The 20,724-nt window shown below is 30.1% G+C and overlaps 1 protein-coding gene across 1 annotated transcript; it reads left to right on the forward strand.

Annotated features, from left to right (window-relative positions):
• The first annotated feature begins 6,273 nt into the window (after positions 1 to 6,273).
• Positions 6,274 to 9,125, forward strand: LOC107632704 (uncharacterized). The gene is made up of 10 exons (XM_021117534.2): positions 6,274 to 6,531; positions 6,658 to 6,754; positions 6,868 to 7,017; positions 7,283 to 7,415; positions 7,654 to 7,808; positions 7,984 to 8,041; positions 8,161 to 8,349; positions 8,470 to 8,640; positions 8,742 to 8,843; positions 8,994 to 9,125. Exons 1-10 carry the CDS (start codon positions 6,297 to 6,299, stop codon positions 9,123 to 9,125), a joined length of 1,422 nt encoding a protein of 473 aa, XP_020973193.2. The 5' UTR covers positions 6,274 to 6,296.
• Positions 9,126 to 20,724: the final 11,599 nt, after the last annotated feature.

A 20,724-nucleotide genomic window follows, 5' to 3' on the forward strand; every position in this document is an offset into this window, starting at 1 on the left:
AATTAGCAACGTTCCGTGATTTGTTGTCCTTTTGCAATTGATAATGGTGACAATACATTGTTGGAGAATTATGTGTGTTAACTGTTAAGAATGTGGGATTTGGATAGAGATAGACAGAGATAGAGATAGATAGAATAACAAAAATGATATATGAATATTAAAATTCAATCATTGCATATTTGTTTCTATATAAGTTGTTGCAATTATTTTTCCAACAATATATGGGGAATGCTAGGGGGACAATGACTTTGTTGAACAATATGAACAACCATTAATCAAATAAAAATACACTGTACCTCCAAATTAATCCTCTAAATTTTAATATTAAAATAACCATCTGTACACTAGTAAAATGAACATCCGATACATCTATTGTTTACGTTGTTTAATATTTTCATTGTTTACCTATACTTTTCCTATAATTAATGGGTAATGCTAGGTAGATAAAAAAAGTAGTCAGAATTTACTTTATTTAGCATTAATTAATTGTCACAACAATTAATAAATACTAAATAAGGCAAGTTATACTTGTTTTTGGCTGATTTTCTTTGGTTACCAAATATTTTCGATAATTAATATGGATTTTGAAAATCAGATTGAACTGGCAGTTAACCTTGAATTGACCACACAAGACCTGTCCGATTTAAGATAATTGTTTGGCGGCAAACCGATTAAAACTGAAAAATTAGTAAAAAATTGATTAACTAGTCAAATTAGTACGATTTTTAACGGTTTAAATAATAAATTACAATAAATTATTTTTTAAAATATATATTTTATTCATAAATATATTATTTTATTATATCGATTCAGTTCCAATTAAATCTCGGCTAAATCTTCAAATCTTTAAAACTTTAATTTTGTCGGTTTGATTTTCTAAACTTTGATAATTAGAGATAAAAATAAGGGTAATTCATTTTTATAAACCAAATGGAAACTAAAATTACCTGAATCCCCCAAACGAAAAAGCGTTACCTAAATGTCTCAATCTATAAATTTATGTAAATCGAATTTAATGAATTTGAATTAGATTTGTTAGTAGTAAATCGAATTTAATGAATTCAATTGACTTTATTTCGGGTTCAAACATAAATCGAATTCAATGAGCATTACTTTACATGACACTAGTAAATCGAATCAATGAGCATTAATTTACATGACACTAGTAGATCGAATCAAATAGCTTCGATTTATATATGGTACTGGCCAATGGTAAATCAACTCCATAGCATCAATTTATACATGGTGCTATGAATTTTTGTTTTTATTTTTATTTTTAATACTTTTGAGTTTTTATTATTATAAATTTTTGGTGTAACACCCTACCATATAAAGTCTTATACTATAGTCATAAAACTGAGGTGACGAGGTATTACGACCTCTAAAATAAAAATATATACAGATAGTAATTGAAAGGATATAATATATACGAGGAGTCTTAAAGAATAGGTAAAGCAAAATCGCGAAATTAAAAAGCACAACGCTCAAAAAGTAATGTAACTTGCGTACTAAGAAAGCTATGGTTCACTAACATATATATAGAAGACAAGAGTAGAGAGCCAAGGGTACAAAATAACAAGCTCCTGACTCAGTCTACGAAGCTAAGGAGAATATTTACTTACATATATACTTAACCCCGAAACTCGAAATACATAGACAATAAATCCTGGTTCTCCATAAACCTCTAAATAAAAATATATAAGAGATTAATTGAGTATCCAGCTGGATTCTGGGATTCTGATCTGAGATTGCATCGCAGTTAAGGAAACAGAAATGAGTTCAGAACATCTACAAGAAAATTAAGTTAAATAATTTTTCTTCTTGCTTATATTTATATAAATTATATTTAGTTTGTTCTTTTTTTTTTAGTTTAATAATGTTTTTTTTTAGATAATGCATATTTTAGAACAAGTGAAATGAGAAGAACCGGTTGATTGTAGAAAGAGAAAAAACTTTTGGCTTTTTTTGAAGTTAAAGATTGGTTTCTGATATATATTTAGTGGTTCTCATATTTTATATGCTAAAGTTTTTGCTTCTTTTATGTGTTGTTATGTTAATATAAATTAGCTTTTCATCTTTGAATTATTGATGTCCTATTTCTTTTTCGGTCTTTAACTAAATAAATAATTAGTGTTGTTGTTTTACTTTTTTTTTTTCCACCATTTGCTTCGCACCGAAACTCTTAACTCTTTTGTTTTAACTCTTAAAATGATATATTTTTAGACATTTAATTTTAAAAAGCTTCTATGGTAAAAGGTGAAAATTTCTATAAAATTCAATCCAATGCACTTTCTCTATATTGAATCTAACCATCAAGGATCTCATCTTTGCCTTTCCACCTTACTCCTTTCATATCACTTACATATTTTGTTTTCCTCTTTTTTTAATTAAAATTAGTGAGAAGCTTATTCTTATTCGTATTATTATACACCACTTGAATTGAACTTGCATGTTACTTAGATTTAGTTATTTATTTTTTGTAATTTTTGCTATAATTGATTGAGTTATTTAGATTTAGCTTTTAGTTTTAGAATTATTGATGTCGTATTTATTCTTGTGTATTTAACTAGATAAAAAATTAGCTTGTGTGTATTTTCATTAGAAATATGATATATTTTTTCATTGAAAATCTAAATATATTTGGTGGTTTGGACTGTTGATATTTATTTTATTTTGACTGGTGATACTATATCAGTTTTTAATCTTTTTATTATGAATGGCATATTTTTTTTTTATCTTGAAACTTATTTTCTTCAATTGGGGACTCTTCGATGCAAATGGTGCACCTAATTACATTTTACACTTGACTGGATCAGATGCACTCTTAGCAAATGATATCAGCAACCAAACTTACTGCATTGGAGAGGAGGGTGTTGATCCGAAGATGTTGCATGCTGCACTAGATCGGGTGTGTGGACTGGGCAAAGTGGAATGCTCTGCTATACGGTAGGGACAACCATGCGATGAACCAGACAATGTGATTGCACATTCAACTTACGCTTTTGATAGTTACTATCATAAGAAGGGAAAGACTGCTGATTCCTGTGACTTCAATGGAGTGGCTACTATCTCCACTATGGATCCAAGTATGGTGCTATATGCATTTTTTAGTTTAATTTAGCATTGATTACTAAATCTCTATAGTTTAAAAGCTCTAATAAAGTTCTTTTATTGTGCACAAATTTTCAATTAGTCTCTATAGCTTAAATATGAATAATTAACTGATTATACTGTGCATACATACCCAAACATGAAAACATATTATTCTTTCAAATAAAAAAATTACTACCTTGAATTTCAGTTGCCTAATAAATTTTTTAATAAACAATGACATGATCTTTTATTATTTCATTCACTATTATCATTATAAACTTTTTTTTTGTTTGGTTTGTTTTTTCGTATGTTAATTGGCAGGTGAAAAATTTTTTTGATTATTTTTACCTCAATATTAATTGCTGGAGGTTGAGGTGAGTTTCATTATTTTTCAATTTTTTATTTTTTCCAAAATTTTATTCTGTTTAGGTGGGAGCAAATTTCTAATTTTTTACTTTTGCATATCTCTGAATTTTATTTTATTATTTGATAAACAAAATCTTGTGAGAGTTTGCTTTGATTGAATTTTTGGTATGGTGGCGTTATTTATTTTATTTTTATTTATGATGCTAAATTAGCTTTTCATCTTTGAATTATTGATGCCTTATTTCTTTTTCGATCTTTGACTAAATAAATAATTAGTGTTCCTGTTCTGGTTTTTTTTTTTTTTTCATCATTTACTTCGCACTGGAACTTTTAACTCTTTTTTTTTAACTCTTAAAATGATATATTTTAGACATTTAATTTTAAAATGCTTCTATGGTAAAAGGTGAAAATTTCTATAAAATTCAATCCAATGCACTTTCTCTCTATTGAATCTAACCATCAAGGATCTCATCTTTGCCTTTCCATCTACTCCTTTCATATCACTTGCCTGCTTATATTATGTCTTAGTTGATGTAAAAAGCCATTTCTCCAATAATAAAGGGGTTAGTTTCTTTTGTTTCTTCTCCTACTATTCTAACTTTTAAGGCCTTAAATATTTTTCATCTGAATCTAGCTATTTGTGTCTCATATTCGAATCCAATGATTGGTAACTTGATTGGCATGGAAGATCAATATTGTTTGAGTTTTGCAGAAAGAAAAAGTTTTGTCTTGCCAATCCATGAATATATCATGGAAGTAGTTATGTGAGGATTTTGGGTTTATTTAATTTATCCACTTCGATGTGTTTATAAATAGATTCAGTTTTTCTTAGTTTAATCACATCTTGCCTAATAATTTTTTTCAATAAACAATGGCGTGATCTTTTATTATTTCATTCACTATTATCATTATAAACTTTTTTTGTTTAGTTTATTTTTTCGTATGTTAATTGGTAAGTGAAAAACCTTTTTGATTATTTTTACCTCAATATTAATTGCTGGAGGTTGAGGTGAGTTTCATTATTTTTTAATTTTTTAATTTTTCCAAAATTTTATTCTATTTAGGTGGAAGCAAATTTCTAATTTTTGACTTTTGCATATCTCTAAATTTTATTTTATTATTTGGTAAACAAAATCTTGTGAGAGTTTGCTTTGATTGAATTTTTGGTATGGTGGTGTTATTTATTTTATTTTTATTTATGATGCTAAATTACTTTTTCATCTTTGAATTATTGATACCCTATTTCTTTTTTGGTCTTTAACTAAATAAATAATTAGTATTGATGTTCTGCTTTTTTTTTCACCATTTGCTTCATATTGGAACTTTTAACTCTTTTGTTTTAACTCTTAAAATGATATATTTTAGACATTTAATTTTAAAAAGCTTCTATGGTAGGGGCGGCTGTTTACTACATATCTCTAGATTTATATCTATTGTTCTTAGTTTAGTATCTATAGAAAGGATTATTTATTGAGGGCCGTGAATATCTTTCGCTAGATGTCTAGATATCTGAGGTCACTAATTATCTTTTAAATTTTCATGTTACTTACTTCGTCCCTCCCCCCCCCCACCCCAAAGTAAAGATTCTATGTATTTCAAAATTCAAATATCTTAATTGATATATGTTTATACATAAAGCCATAACCCATTTGTTGATTCATAGTTTTTTCACATTTCTTTGGCCTATTGTATTACTTTTTTATAGAGTTTATTTTATTAACTGAACTCTATTTTTTCTTTCACCCTTTTAAATGTATATCTTTTTTTTTGAGCTCAATTTTTGAACTTTATTGATGGCCACTTTGTTTTTAGTATTTCATTACATAGATAGATAATTATCTTGTGTGTAACTTCATTGGGAATATGATATATTTGCCATTGGAAATATAATTATATAAGAAGCCTAATCAAATAATGATATCTATACTAAAAGGTGTCATCATCTAGGTCTACCACTCCTAAATCTATGTATAGGTTTTCTTTTTATTTTTAGTTCTCGCTTTTCTCTAGGTGTTACCTAATGTTATCTTTGTTATGTGTCTCTTCTCTCTCATCCTCTTCTCATCCCATCCTCTCTTCTCCTGTTAACTTATAATTTATATAGAAGATAACTTAGGGTTAATATAGCTTACCATTTATACACCTTATTTGTGTATCAATTGTTGTTTGCTTAGGTCCTATATATAGGATTATTTAGTAGGACCCGCAAATATCTTTCGATTGATATCTAATGTCAATCAACACCAATATCTTTCAAATGTCTATCTTGCTTCTTTTTTTTCCCTCCCAAAATAAGGGTTCTATGGATTTCGAAATTCAAATTACTCAATTAATTTGTGTTTATAAATAAAGGCAGAACCCATTGATCATGGCCGATTTTTCTCATATTCATGTTGCTATTGTATGTGTTTCTTAGTTGCTGTTTAATTTACTGAAATCTGTTCCCTCTTTCATCCCTTTAATTGCATTTTAATATGACAACTGCCATGGATATGGTTAATAAGATTAATCTTGAGAAGGAAGCATGGAACCTCAAAGTTAGGGTGATTAGGCTTTGGACTGTTCCAACTTTCACTGGTCAGCTTCTCCCAAATTCCATGGAGATGATTTTGGTTGATGAATCTGTGAGTTATAGTGGTCTAAATCTATTAAAATTTTTTGACTCTTTGTTTTTTGTATTTAGATGTGTTTCTCCTTGCCTTTTTTATATCGAGGTCTGAAATTTTGTTTCATTTAAATTTGTTTTTCTCTGTATTTGATTTGTCATTTATCAGATTTTTAGTATAATTTATGTTGATTGGTAGGGGTGCAAGATACAAGCTACTGTTCGGAAGACTATGATTTACAAGTTCAAACAACTTCTCTCCGAGGGTCAAGTATATGTAATGAAGCTCTTCTCTGTTGTGCCAAACCAAGGATCTTATAGGGCCACTAGGCATCAGTTTAAGTTGATTTTCCAGTTCAGGACCACTGTTAGGGATGCTATCTGCGATTTTATTCCAAAATCTGCTCTTACAATCTCTCCATTCACTGAACTTTTGGAAACCAAAGAGGATTCCGATTTCTTAGTTGGTATGTTGTGCTATTTGCTCATACTTATTTTTTGTCTGGAATGATTGCAGTCTTGTTTTTTTGTGATTTGTAGAATGTTGCTTTGTTGTCATTATTTCCTAATAGTTTTTTTAATATTTATTTGAGATGTGGTGGGTCTGTTGGTCTCTGTGTCGGAAGAGAAAGAATATGATAAAGATGGAAAGAAGATGAAGATGGCTGTGATGGAACTTGCTGAAAATGAGTTAGCGTTCTTTAATTTCTACCTCTTCCTCTTATTGAGATTCTTTTTTGTTTTCGGTGTGTTTGTATGGTCAAGTTTCTAATAGTGTAGGTGATTTTGTTGGTTGTTTTCAGTCACAGGATTCGGTGTGCCTTATTTGGTGAATATGTTGACGAACTTAATCGATTTCTGTCTTCTGGGTATGCTGAACAACCAGTTGTGATTTTACAGCTTGCCAAAGTTAAGGTTTTTAGAGGTTTGTATCATGTAAATTTTCATTTCAGGTGTGTCAGTTATCCAAGTTCACTTGGTTTTACCACTATATTCCTGTAACCAATGAATATATATATATATATATTATATATATATATTAGGTAGAGTTGGACTTTAGAATGTTATGTTTGCATCAAAGCTTGGATTTAATCTTGACATCCCAGAGGTGGCAGCTTTTAGGAAAAGGTATTTTTGTACATGTAGTTTCTGTTGTGTTTTTTGTTGTTGTTGCTGTCATTGTTTACTTATTTAAGTTGTTGCTGTATTTGTTAACAGTTCTATTCCACATGGAGTTAGTGCATCCCAACCCATTGGCATTGTTGGATCTGGAAAAAATATCGGAATAGAAGAAGATTTTATGAAACTCACACCTAGGTGTACTGTGAAGTCGCTTGATGATAACAACCAGGTTGGAACTAGTTTAATTTTTTTTATTATGTTTACTCTTGATAATTTGTGTTAATTTTTTTTTCTATTCCTTAGTAAATACTGCTTTGTTTTGGAACGATGTTAATACTTTTGTCCTCCTTTCTACTTGAAAATACTATGCTGTTAGTATTTATTTTAGTTTTTCAGTTTTAGTTTGTATTACAACTATCTTTGGTTATAATGTCTTAACATTTATAGACCTGGTCTTATATTTTTAGGCTGGAACTTTTGTTGTACTAGCGAAGATAGCTGAAATAGTTGAGGATGGTCCTTGGTGGTATTCTGCTTGTGTGTGTGGCAGAGGTGTTCAGGCAGAATCTGGGATTTACTTTTGTCAATTTTGCAACATCCATATTACAAATGTGACTCCTAGGTATAAATATTTTACAATGCTTCCTTTGTGCTTTGTTAAATAGTGAATTATTTCTGCGTAGTTGTTAACCTTAGGCCAGTATTTATGTGCATCTTAAAAAAATCCAGGTTTAGAGTGAAGGTGTTGGTTAAGGATCTGGTGTTTCTATTTTTGTCCTCTTTGATTGTGAGGCAAGTTACCTACTGAATAAGACTTGTGCCCAGCTGTTTGAACAACATCTTAAGGATGTTGATGTAAGTCACTCGAATGCTATATTCTTTTTATGCGCTGATTTTATTGTTAAAGAGTTTTCTTATCCTTCGGTTTTTACCGATTCATTTTTTCTGTTATGTCTGTTTTATATTGTTCGTAGGTTGTGTTTGGCACACAGTCTCCTCCTATATTCCAAGAAATTGTTGGAAAAACTATGCTGTTCAAGGTTCTTAGTAGGCCTGTTGGGATGGAGAAATTCAAAAGGACTTATCCAGTGAGGCGTGTTTGTGATGATGCTGCAATACTTGGAATGTTTGAGCTCTCTGGTTCATATTTGAGTTCTGAAAAGGTATACAATGGAATTCGCACCTATTGTTTCATTTTAATAAATTCTTTCTTAAATTTTTTATTTTTTGGTTGTTCCACCTTTATTCATGTCTTATATCGGATGTGGTTTGTATTATCCAAGGCTGGGTTTGTACCAAAAGGAGAGGGATCATTTGGGGAACCCTCTAAGATTACCGAATCACCGAATTTGGGATTGACTCCTTCCAGCTGCTCTGAGCTCTTTGCTGGTTCGCCTAAATGTACCCAACCAAAATCAAGTGTTGTTGACTTGGGAGCTGATGAAGATGTTAAGGTTCCATGCTTGCAGTTTCTTCTATTATTTTTTCTGTATTACTTTTCTCCCTTTTTTGAGTTGTGTTTAAATTGAACCTAATATGTTGTGTCATTTAATAGTGTCCTCTACTCAAGAGAAAGTCTGCTGATGATGTGGTGGATAAGTTAAATGAAGTGGATAGTTCTGAAAATTCATTTGATGAAGTTGATGAAAGTGAAGAGGTGAGTAGTATTGCCAAAATTTTTTTTTGACAGGGAGCTTAATTTTATGAACAAGTTCCTTTGACTAGAACTCATTAATTATCCCTCTAATTAGGTTTATATTTTCATGCAATTGTTTACACTAGGAGTATGTGGTTGGCGTTAATCGAGGCTGTTGATGCTGAGAAAGATGTGAAGCCTTCGTTGAAGAGGTTGAGAAGATCCTTGAGGCTACAGTTTGATGAAGCTGATGAGTCTCGTGGCTCTGGAAATGATGGCTCCTTTGGACATGGGGTTAATTGAGGTGGCTGCTCATGGCAGTTAAGTAGAGCTACTGATTAGGACTAATCTAGGGCATTAGGTATTTTGGTTGTGTCCATGTAATAGCATTTGATGCATTGGATTGTTGTGGATGAGAATGTGTGTTGTCATGTTTTGTATAAGTTGCTTGGATTGTTTCTCATGTAATAGATTAAGTGCTAGGGTGTGGACACAATATCGTTAGCCACTAGGTAAATTAGCTATTTAGCCCTTTATGTTTGTACTTATTTCTTTGAAATTCAATAAAATGCAGTAGCTCTTTAATGATATAAAAATCTCTCCTTCTACAATTTAGTTTATTCCTTAACTTATGTGGTTTTGCCAAGTGAATGCTTTATGGTATTTAGATGACTGAATATTCATGTGTTGTTGAATTGATTTGTACTTTCTTGATATATCTATATTGAACAGGTTGGAAGTGATCTTTTGGCCATTTCTTTTGTTTGGTGGATTTCTTAGGTGCATTTTGCCTATAATGGCTAATGTAGCTTATGTATTAAAAAGGTTCATTCTTTGTTAAAATGATGACAAGGATATATGTAAACCACAAAGTCAGTCATGATTTTCTTTGACTGATTGTTTTTTTTATTAGATAAAGTAATTTCAAAAATATTTGGATCTTATTGGCTCTCTCTCATGTCAATTTGAGACTTAAATACCCAGTTCTCTGAATACACAATTTTGACATTAATGGCACAAAATTTTGATTAGTTGATTTACTATAGAGTAAGTTTAACTATATATTTTATAATAATAATTCTATTTTCATTGTCACTGTATACGAAAACACTATTTTTTTGAATATAATGAATGGTGTATTCACTATATTTTACCCAATTACTGCTGGATCCATTTTTTCAATATATGTTGAATATGTAAATTGTAAATAGGTAAACAAATTTTGCATCATGTTATAATGTAAAGATCAGCAGCAGCAGCATGCGCTAGACCATTCAATCCATGAAGTTCTCTATACTCAGAAAGACTAGCAAATTTTGGATGAAGCTTATACATACAAACTTTGTCACTTCATAATAACATAGACATTGAAAACACTATAATATTAACAATACACTTCATGAATTCAAAATATGGTGAATGTAAATTTTAGGATCCCAATCACCCACAAGCTTTAAGATCTTTGAATTGTCAGATCTATTCGGCGGTTTTGCAAGGAGTCTATCTTCAGGATAATGGTGTCATTTTCCTTCAAGTTATAAGTTTGACAATATTTGGCCCAATCCACTCCGAATCTCCACTCTGTATTTCTTCCTTGACTTTTGAGTAAATGGAAAAAAAAGACATTGTTGTCTCCACTAGATGATGGACCAGCGATTTGCCAAATTGAACCATGTCCAAATGGAGTGAGATGTGCAGCAAAATTAGCACCCAGGTACTGCAAAAAATGAAGCATTGTTAGTGTTTTGGGAGAAATTATTAAGGTTATGTATTGTAAATGGATAATCAAAATTTGATGTCTTTGCATAAAATTGATATGAATTATTTACAATGAACTTACCAATCTACTTCCGGTCACGTCAGTACTTGTCAATCTCTTTCTATAGGAAACCTCTGGATTGTACCTGCTTGATGATAGTTTAAATTGTTAGTCTCCATCCCAAAATTTATCTCAATGTTATCTAGAAATAGAATTTATGGATAAATACATAAATTAAGTGTCACATTACCTAAGGTAAGCTATTTCTTCTCTTTCAGAAATGTCTTCGCTCAACTCAATGATTGAATTGGTTTCATCAGACATAATTATTGGATTGTTAGGGTTATTACCCTCCATTGTTGAAACTTCATCCTTATCTGATGAGTCTTGAAGTTCGGATGGTTTAGACCCGAACAATATCATAACATCAGGTGAGGAAGACTCATTGTTGCTGCTGTAATCTAGATGAAATGCTCTATTGACATTGTTCGGTGTGTTTTAGTCCAATCGGTCCCCTACATAAAAGTTTTTATCAGGAAAAGTTTTAATTGGTTGGTTCATTTTATTGAAAAGTGAAATGAAAAATATCCCAAAATCTGCATAGGTAAACTGTATAGTATTCCCTCTCCGGATAAAATAAAAATTCCTAATCAGCTCGAATGAACCCTTAGTTATAGCCTTCTATTTATCTTTAGTCTCTATATCCAACACTAAGCAATTATCCCACTCATCAATTGTGTAGTATGACGACCCTAATTCATGCCCATAAATTGCTTCAAAACATGGTGGTAGAGCTCTGTCTCCCTATATTACATGTTACAGTTCAACTTAAATGATGCAACTCACATGCTATTTACGATAGATGACATAATATTATATATATTTAGTTACCTGCCCGTCATATAGTTGAAACTTCAGAGTTGCTTCTTTTCCTTGGATCCAGTGCTGTTGGGTTGCCAGAAACCTCCTGAAAGTATATAAAAACACCATCATAAGTTAGTCATACTTCGATTATTTGTAGCATAAGAAATGGACTTCTGCCGACGTAAGTAAATAGTCATCTTAAAATCAACTATTCTTTTGATTGGTATATATTTTCAATTACTTAAAATCATTTTAATAAGATCTGGATGCCTTATATTATTGATCTTTTCATTCTAATTAAAATTTCTCAAAAAGTAAAAAAAAAAAAAGAATCAATAGGGCAAAACTTAAGAGGCAAAATACTACAAGGACACTTAATAGTTTTTCTTTTTTTAAATACTACAACAACAACCACTATATAAATTAATTAAGGGAGCAAAGAACAGATAAAAAGATAATATACGCCAATAATAATCCTAAATATTAGACAGCGACCCAACAAGAATCAAATTAAAGATGCTAAACTCCCTAGATTACGATCTTGCAACACAAAATTTGATTACGATACATGTACCACCCAAGGTTCATTCACCTGATTTGACCCTTCTCTGATAAGGATTCAGATTTTTACCTGTTGGCATCATTCCTGTCTGTATGTGCCGCCATTGAATTTTATGATGTTGCTAACTGCGTTCTCAGCACTGAAGAGTAGACCAACGATTTTTTCTCTTAGTACAAAATATTGTTTGAGTATAGAAAATTAATTAAAAAAAAGAAATTTTTTTGGGTTTCTTTTTGTGTTAAGAGAGACAGTTAGAAGTTAGAGAGATAGGAACATTTCATATGGATGGTGCAAACTTTACTTTGTTTTTTGGAAGGATCTTGGATAGATGATGCTGGTCTAGATTCTTCTTTTGTACTTCTGCTGAAACTCCTTGCTTTCTAATGTTTGGTTTGCCTTGCTCACTAAAGAGTAAAGACAGAGGAGTTTCACTCTTTCATTCTCCTGGACTCTAAAGAAAAATTCAATGCCATTAGTTTAGCATGTGTGTTTAGTTTAGATAGGCCAAAAAGTATTTTTTAATTTACATATGTGTTTTTTTTATTTTCTTGGGCCTAATAGTTTATTACATAGTTTAATTTATTTAAAATTTAATTTTAAATCCGCATGATCAACACAGGTTCTGGTACGTCACTTAGATGAGAGTTAAGATTAAATCTCATATCCACAAATTATTATTATTATTAGAATAAATAAATTATCATTTATATATATAAATATTAAGAATACTTACACATTTAAATATCAAAAAATAAAACTAATTTTAGACATTAAAAAATAATTTTTTATTGACAAAATTATTCCAACCCTAAAATTTTGTAAAATTTTTTAAATTAACCCTTATAACCTAATATAACCTACTCCGCGTGAATTTCCAACTATTCACCGTCACGCCTTCAATTTCTAACTCTTGTCATATCATTCAAATTCTTTTTCAAATATTTAATTAGGATATCATTTATTTTTCTTTCTTCTTTCTTGTGTTATTTTATTTTTTCATATTGACTCTATATGTAAATTTAAAAACTGTCTCTTTACATAGTTTAGTTTATTACAGTTGCACAAAATAAGTTAAATAAACATTATTATTAAAAAACTATCTCTTTTATATAGGATTAAAGATTTTTTTTTGTTATTATCTTTGTGTAGTCTCTTTTTTTATAGTTATCTAATATTGTGAATTATGAGTATTCTTCTATTAATTTTTTAAAATTTGCTTATCATATTTACTTATTTATTTATTTATTTTCTTTTAAAATTTCAGTTCCTATGATAAATGAATAAAATGGTAAAAAAATCTAAACTGAAAAATTTATAGTTAGCCAATGACAAAAATTACTTCAACCCAAGCCAAGTTTGATAAAATATGACATATAAAAAATGGTTACATAAACAATAATTATAATTAATGAGATTAAAAAATTAAGAAAACTTTTGGTACATTATAACTTATTAATGAGTACAGTTATTTCGTGAATCTCATGCTAATATATCTTTTATTTAATTTTGAAGAATTTATTCAAAACAACTACCTAAAAAGTTATATAAAAACTACTAAAATAATGAAATTGTTAAGAATTGTTTTTTGTTGAGTTGGGTTAAATATCAACTATTTTTTTATGGGTATTTATTTTTAATTACTTAAAATTATTTTTGTTTGTCAATATATCTACGAAGCAAAGTATGATGAACAAAAAATAAAAAAGATAAAAACTTAAAAAAATAGGGATCTTTCTAACCAATAGACATGCTAAAAAATACAGATAAGAAGCAATGGCTGAATTCAAATATAGCACAAGAATAAATTTACAAACTACATACATTTAGATGTTAACACTATTAATATTTGAATAATTCAATATTTATCTGATATTATAATACTAGAAATTTTAGATTGAAATAACTAAAATAAAATTATAGCCTTTGTTAATTCAGAATTGAAATTCACTACAAAATTATTTTCAATTTCTTTACACAAAATACTATTATTATAAACAAAATAGCTAAATTTAATATATTTAAAATAATATTGAAGAAGCTAAGTTTAATATATTTAAAATAATATTTTGGAATTTAAAACTTAGTCCATCAAGGTGATATTTTTTTAAAGAAAAATTTAGCTAATTTACTAACCAACCATGGTTAGTAAAGTAACCTATTGATTGATAGAAGCCATCATTTCACAATTCATATTTTAAAGTAGCCTCATTTGTTAACACAGCTACTTCATGCACAAGAAGTATAGTTTCTAGCTATCTATTGTTTTGCTACTTAGAGTTAATAATACCCCAAAAGAAAAAATAAATGTCATTGTCAAGCATTAATGTTTGTTTTCTAAGGAAACATGTAAATTGTTAATAATTTGACAAAAATATCGTCATTTTTATAAATATTAGTCTTTTGAAAAAAAATTTCATTTGAACATGTTTATGAAAATCATTAAGTTATATTATTATTATTATTATTATTATTATTATTGGTAGTATTAATATTTTGTCCTTTTTCTTTGGTCTTATATCAACTATATTTTATCATTTGTAATTTATTAGAATTTTTTCAGATAGCTTTCCTGTATATATAAATTAACTATTCTTTTTTTCTTTTTATATTGGTATCCGAGTACACTGATTTCAAAGTGTTGTTTGCGGTGTTTGCGATGGAGTTACTGGAATTGATGGAGTTGGTTGTGTTATGAGAATTACTTGCATTTGAGATCTTAGGTCAATAAATTAGCGACTTGCGTATGTGTATGAAATTTTCTTTAAGTATATTGGTTTTGGTTCTTATTTATGTTAATCTTCTTAATTATGTTGTTTATATTTTTAAGTTGTATTTATTGTTGCATAATTTATGAAGTTGAACAAGATACAATGTTCTGTGAGACAGGATTTCTATAGCCAATTCTAAGATGTGCTAATCAAAATTAATGTTTTGAAAAGCAATGATACTTATGCAAACAATGAAGAGTTAGAAAAAATACTTATGTATTAAGTGGTGATAGAGTAAATAAATTTGTTACAATTAGTTAAGAATTAAATAACAAAAGTATTTTTTATTAGCGTAAAAAATGACAATCCAAGAACACTGAAAAAACAAATCAAAAAGAAGGAACAAAAAATTTCAACCCGTACGTTGCACGGGTCTTCTGCTAGTAATCATATATAAACTATAAACCAAAATAAACCCCCGAAAATCCACTTCGCTGCAGAACTCCAGATGCCTAGCGAGTTGCCTCTCGACCTGCATCTGAAAAACACAAATATCGTATGGGATGAGAATCGGGAGTTCTCAGTATGGTAAAAGTGCCACGTACATAAGATATAAGGTCTTGGAAATGCCAGAGGTAATCCTAGAACTCTGGCACTCAGATTATAAAACTTAAAGGACTAAAACAGAAACCATGAATCAGGGTGGTTCTCTAATGCTTTCTAAACTTAACCAATTCCTTAAATCTAACTAAAACTTAACTAGAACCCTAATTCTCTCTGCCTTTCCTCCGTTCTTCCATCTCTGGTGAAATTACAAAGACAAACAAGCAGACAATGGTAAACACAGGTAGAATACAAATAATACAGATAGCAAATATAACAAATAGCATATTATAATCACTTAGGTAATCCCAATTAATGCACAAGCAAGCAATTCAAACAGTATGCATATAGTCACCAAAAAAAAAAAACAGTATGCATATGATGCATGCCTGTCCTACAGCTGATGAGTCTCATCTATCGGTTATCAAGCCAACCCGACAGTCCGGCTGCTAAACCCTGGACTGTCCCCCGATGCGCATCCCCAAGAGTCTATGCATAGCTTTTTCTCGTTTAATTATAATTGCTCAATGGGGAGGGGGGTTAACCTTCCCAGGAATTTATAAGTGTCCGGTCACCTCTTATGTCGTAGGGTCAGCAGAGTATCGAGTCTCAACCTGGAATATATGGTGGCAAGCCACGGTACTTTACCCAAGAAAACTCTTATCTCAGATAATCATTTCATATTCATTCATAAGCATTTCATAATCATTCATTATGGCCATATCATCACTTATACATCATATAATTGCACTTTTTATACATAACTTACCATAACCCGGAGCAAGTGGGGCGAAACCACGACCCTTGCGTCTACCCGGGGAGCCTCTATACTAACCAACCTGGAGCAAGTGGGGCGAAATCATAACCCTTGCATCTACCCAGGAGGTACGTTCTCATATGCCCAGGAGGAATAAAGGAGGGATCCTAACCTCCCACTATCTCGCTGGGGCCAATTTTACAATACTAGGAGGAATAAGGAAGGGGATCCTCACCTTCCACCATCTCCTGCGGTCGCACTTTCAAGAAAGAGTACTCAGATGTAACACTTATTCCTTTCTTTATCTAGTTTCATAATTTAAGTAGTATATATATACCCTACTTTCTCATACCTAGATCATCACCTCTCAAACTTTCTTCATCTCTAAGTTACCATCTATTCCTAGCTTCATCTCATTACTAGGCATACTACTAAGAACTAGGGTTAAAAGAATGAAAATAGAGGTTTAGAGGGTCAACATTAGGTTTAAAACACAAAACATTTGTTTGCTGAAAACAGGGGTATGCGTACGCATGTTATGGTATGCGTACGCATACACCTGCCTGCGTATGCATGTACACTGGACAGAGTCGCACGTTTGCGTATGCCCTATGCTCGCATACGCATAGGTCCCTATTTGGCAGTATGCGTATGCATTCACATGTCCGCGTACGCATACATGCCAAACAGAAACGACCCTTCGCGTATGAAGGGTATGCGTACGCATGCAAGGAAGTTAAATCATTTTTGACGCGCATAACTCTTTTGTTTTAAATCATTTTTCATCCGTTCTTCGAACGGCGTAAACTTTACGGACCCAATTTTTATATGAAATAAATTTGAAACAATTTGGGAGTCCGGAAGCTAAGTTATGGCTCGCTGAAATTTGGCCAAAGATCAAATTTTCACAAAAATCTCAAACCTCTATTTTCACCAAAACAAAATTTTTACCCAACAATTACAAGGTTCTACACAATATTAAAACAATCCAAATTACCTTCTTCACATCTTCATTCTTTCCATAGCATACAACACATCATTTCAACTACTCCAACCTAACAATCCTATCCAAAATAACATTATACATTAATGAAACAACAATAATAATTCATGTTCATAAATTCTCACTACAACATCATCAACCACAAGCAATAACCATCAACCCATTCTCATACTCATTCAACATCCTTCATAAATTTTACTAAGCACTAAGCACAATCATGCATTCTAACCTATCCTATGGTCATCTAGCCTAAGTTTTCACAAGACATTACATATTAAATACGAGAAACTTAAACCATACTTTAGCCGATTTCCTCATATAACCCAAGGGCACCACCAAAATGTTCAAAATTCAACCCCAAGAATCCAAAGCAATGACACCCAAAACTCCACCAAGACTCCAATGTTCACAATCAAGCTCCAATTTACATATATACACACCTAATACACATTACCACATATGTATACCCAAAACTTAATACCCAACACAAAAAATCAATGAATTAACTAGGGTTCTAGGATTTTCACCTTACTTAAGCACCAATGAAGCAAGATTAAGCGTTTTTCTCAAGCTAATTCGAACCTAAATACCGGAATTAAACAATTTTCAACATCTTTGGTCACCAATTTTTGAAACTGAAAATGAGGAAATTGAGGAAGAAAACGTGACTTTCTTATCTTATAATGTACTAGGATTTGTAGAGCTTGATGCCTCGGACATGTGGCCGCAAACGGTGCAGCGATCGGAGTTCAAAGCAAAAAGTTATGGAGGATTGAATTGGAACCAGGGTTTTGGAACCTTCCCCCTTTCAAGTTCCAGCATGTTTCCCTTTAAGGGAAGGGACAAGAGCTGAAGCTCTTTTCATTTGATAGGAGTTGGGTTGGGCCATGGGCCCAATATGGTTTCGGTCTAACCGGTTCGGTTCATTCGATCTAATCTTGAACCAAATTCTTTGAAATTAGTGTCAAAATTCTTGTTTTTATTTGCTCTATCTAATTAAACTATAAAATTTGCATTCCTAATTTTTTATATTAAAAATTAATTTATTGACTAATTATTCGCTAATTTTACGGGTTTTACATTTAGTATTTTGTGTATTCCTTATTTTAAAGATTTTTGATATTCTTGTACAATTAGTACTCATATTTTTAGTAAAAATATTATATATACATAAAAAATTAAATACCAAATTAATCGTTATGCAAATGTGTATAAATATTGTTTAACTTATTTTAAAGTCTAAATTATACTTTTAACTTAATTTTTTATTTTAAGTATTTATATAAATGACACTATTTCTACTCATTATCACCACTTTTTGTAAAGTAGAAAATCTGTAAATCTAAAATTGATATAAAGTAAAAATATTATATATTTATATATAATATTTTTTTCATGCATAAATATTTTTTTCTTAGTACATACTTTTTTCTTCATGCATAAATATTTTTTTAACCATTATTTTGTTTTGCATTCACTGTATTTCATTTTCTTTCTTTTTTTTCCTTTATCACTATTTCACATACAATTTTCACAACTACACTTTCTTTTTTTTTTTATCTAGTATTTCATCAAATTGCATTAAATGTCCATCATGTACATCTTTGTATTTTATATATAATAAGTATTCAAAATAAAAAAATTAAGTTGGAAGTATAATTTAGACTTTGAAATAAGTTAAACAATATTTATACACAACTGCATAACGATTAATTTAGTATTTAATTTTTGATGTATATATAATATTTTTACTAAAAATATGAGTAGTACAAGAATATCAAAAATCTCTACAATAAGGAATACACAAAATACCAAAAATTTAAAATAATAAAACTCAAAATATTAAAAAAAAAACGAAAATTCATAGTAAATCGATGCTAATGGAGTCGATTTATCTTTGGCTAGTACCATGTATAAATCGAATTCAATGGATTTGATTTACTAATGAGGCTAAATCAAAGCTATTTGATTGAATTTACTAGTGTGCATGTAAATCGATACTCATTGATTCGATTTATTAGTGTTTGGTCTAATTCAAATTCATTGAATTCGATTATGATATTATTATACTAATTTCATGGTTTATTAGGATAGCTAGCATCCACTAAATAATATTTACCTAATAAACCATGAAATTAGTATAATAATATCATAATCTTAAAATGACTAAATATACTATATTTTTAATTGTGAAAAAGAATAAAGTTCATGCTAGGTGTTGTAAGAGCATGGTCTAGCATATGAGAGCACCTTTCCATCCAATAAAGGTAAAACTAAAATACATATCCTAGTCACAGTCACACGCAGCCATCACATTTTGGGTTGGATATTCTTTTTTACCTATAAATTTAGCTTGTTCCATAGGACTAACCACATATGGGATATGAGTTCCATCAATCGCCCTTATAACATTCTTAAAAAAGGGCTGATATCTTTGGTCATTTTGTATTTTTGGATGAACCAAATAAAATATACCATCATTACAAGAAAAAGCAATATTTGTAACAAAAAATGGAACTGTTACAATTCAAAGTGGTATTTTGTAACAAATTTTTCTGATACAAAAAATCAGAAGCCGTTACAAAAGTGGTAACAAATTTTGATCTTCAAGGTATTTTTGGTGACAATCTATTTTTTCCTATCATAAAATTTTGTTACAAAATGTAATTTGATTTTGTAACTTTTTTTCTTTGGTTACAAAAGTAAATTAATTATTTTGTAACAATTTTTTTAATATAAATTGCATGCATAATTTACTAAATTATTTTTAAATTAACTAATATATTAACTATTCTAATAAGCAAGTCTACATTCATATAATATGCAAAAACATACATAATTCAAACATGCCTTATTTAGCTAAAATTGTTTTAAAACAAAATAATATTAGTGAGTACATTGATTAGTTCTACAAGTTATATGTCTTGCATAAGTTCAATCAAAAGTGAAAAGTTCTAACATAGATTAGTCTCTCTATGAATCAAAATATTCTTGAGCCCTCAAGGTAGCATGTGGTCACCATTTCAGCACTCCTGTAGATAAGAAAAACCAAAACAAAAGATTAGAAACAAGATATAACACTAATTATAATTTTTTCCATTAAGTTTTATCTAAAATATTTAGGAAAAATTTTGACAGAACCTCCCCTAAAACTTGGATATTTCCACCGTCTATGGTTCCAACAAAAATAACCAATTCACAACTTATGTCTTAGTCAATACACAACCAAATTTATCAAACCAAATAATAGGACATTTGTCATTTTTTAACCATGACACAAGTAAAATGTGATAAATAGATCCATATACAAATTAAACTATACTAATAAAATAGGAATCATCTAGGAAAATGTATTAAAACCATAAGCAATTTTAGGAGTACTTTTAGGGTCTAGTTTCTTTCATTGTCAAAGCACACTATGAAAGAGTTCACAACGGCTTGTTGAGCTTTCATTTGAGCTAATTCTTCCTCTTGCCGTGTTCGTTGCTCTTCAAGTTTTTCTTTGAGCATATCTATTTTCTTTGTTAGCCCTCGCGGTCTTGCATTGCCTCTTGAAGTTGTGCTTGAATCCTTAACTTAGATTTTGAAACCTTTATGCCATAACTTGCACCGCTTTTCTCACCTCTCACAAGTAAAAAAGCTTCAA

This window comes from Arachis ipaensis, chromosome B3, assembly GCF_059453495.1.
Source record: "Arachis ipaensis isolate K30076 ecotype BB chromosome B3, ASM5945349v1, whole genome shotgun sequence".
In the NCBI taxonomy this organism is placed as follows: Eukaryota; Viridiplantae; Streptophyta; class Magnoliopsida; order Fabales; family Fabaceae; genus Arachis; species Arachis ipaensis.

What these genes read in the sequence shown, in the direction of transcription:
- LOC107632704 (XM_021117534.2), top strand. Translation starts at nt 6,297, where the DNA reads ATGATTTACAAGTTCAAACAACTTCTCTCCGAGGGTCAAGTATATGTA. An exon ending in CATGTAAATTTTCATTTCAG is followed by an intron (nt 7,018 to 7,282) that starts GTGTGTCAGTTA and finishes ATTTGTTAACAG; the next exon opens with TTCTATTCCACATGGAGTTA. An exon ending in AACATCTTAAGGATGTTGAT is followed by an intron (nt 8,042 to 8,160) that starts GTAAGTCACTCG and finishes TATTGTTCGTAG; the next exon opens with GTTGTGTTTGGCACACAGTC.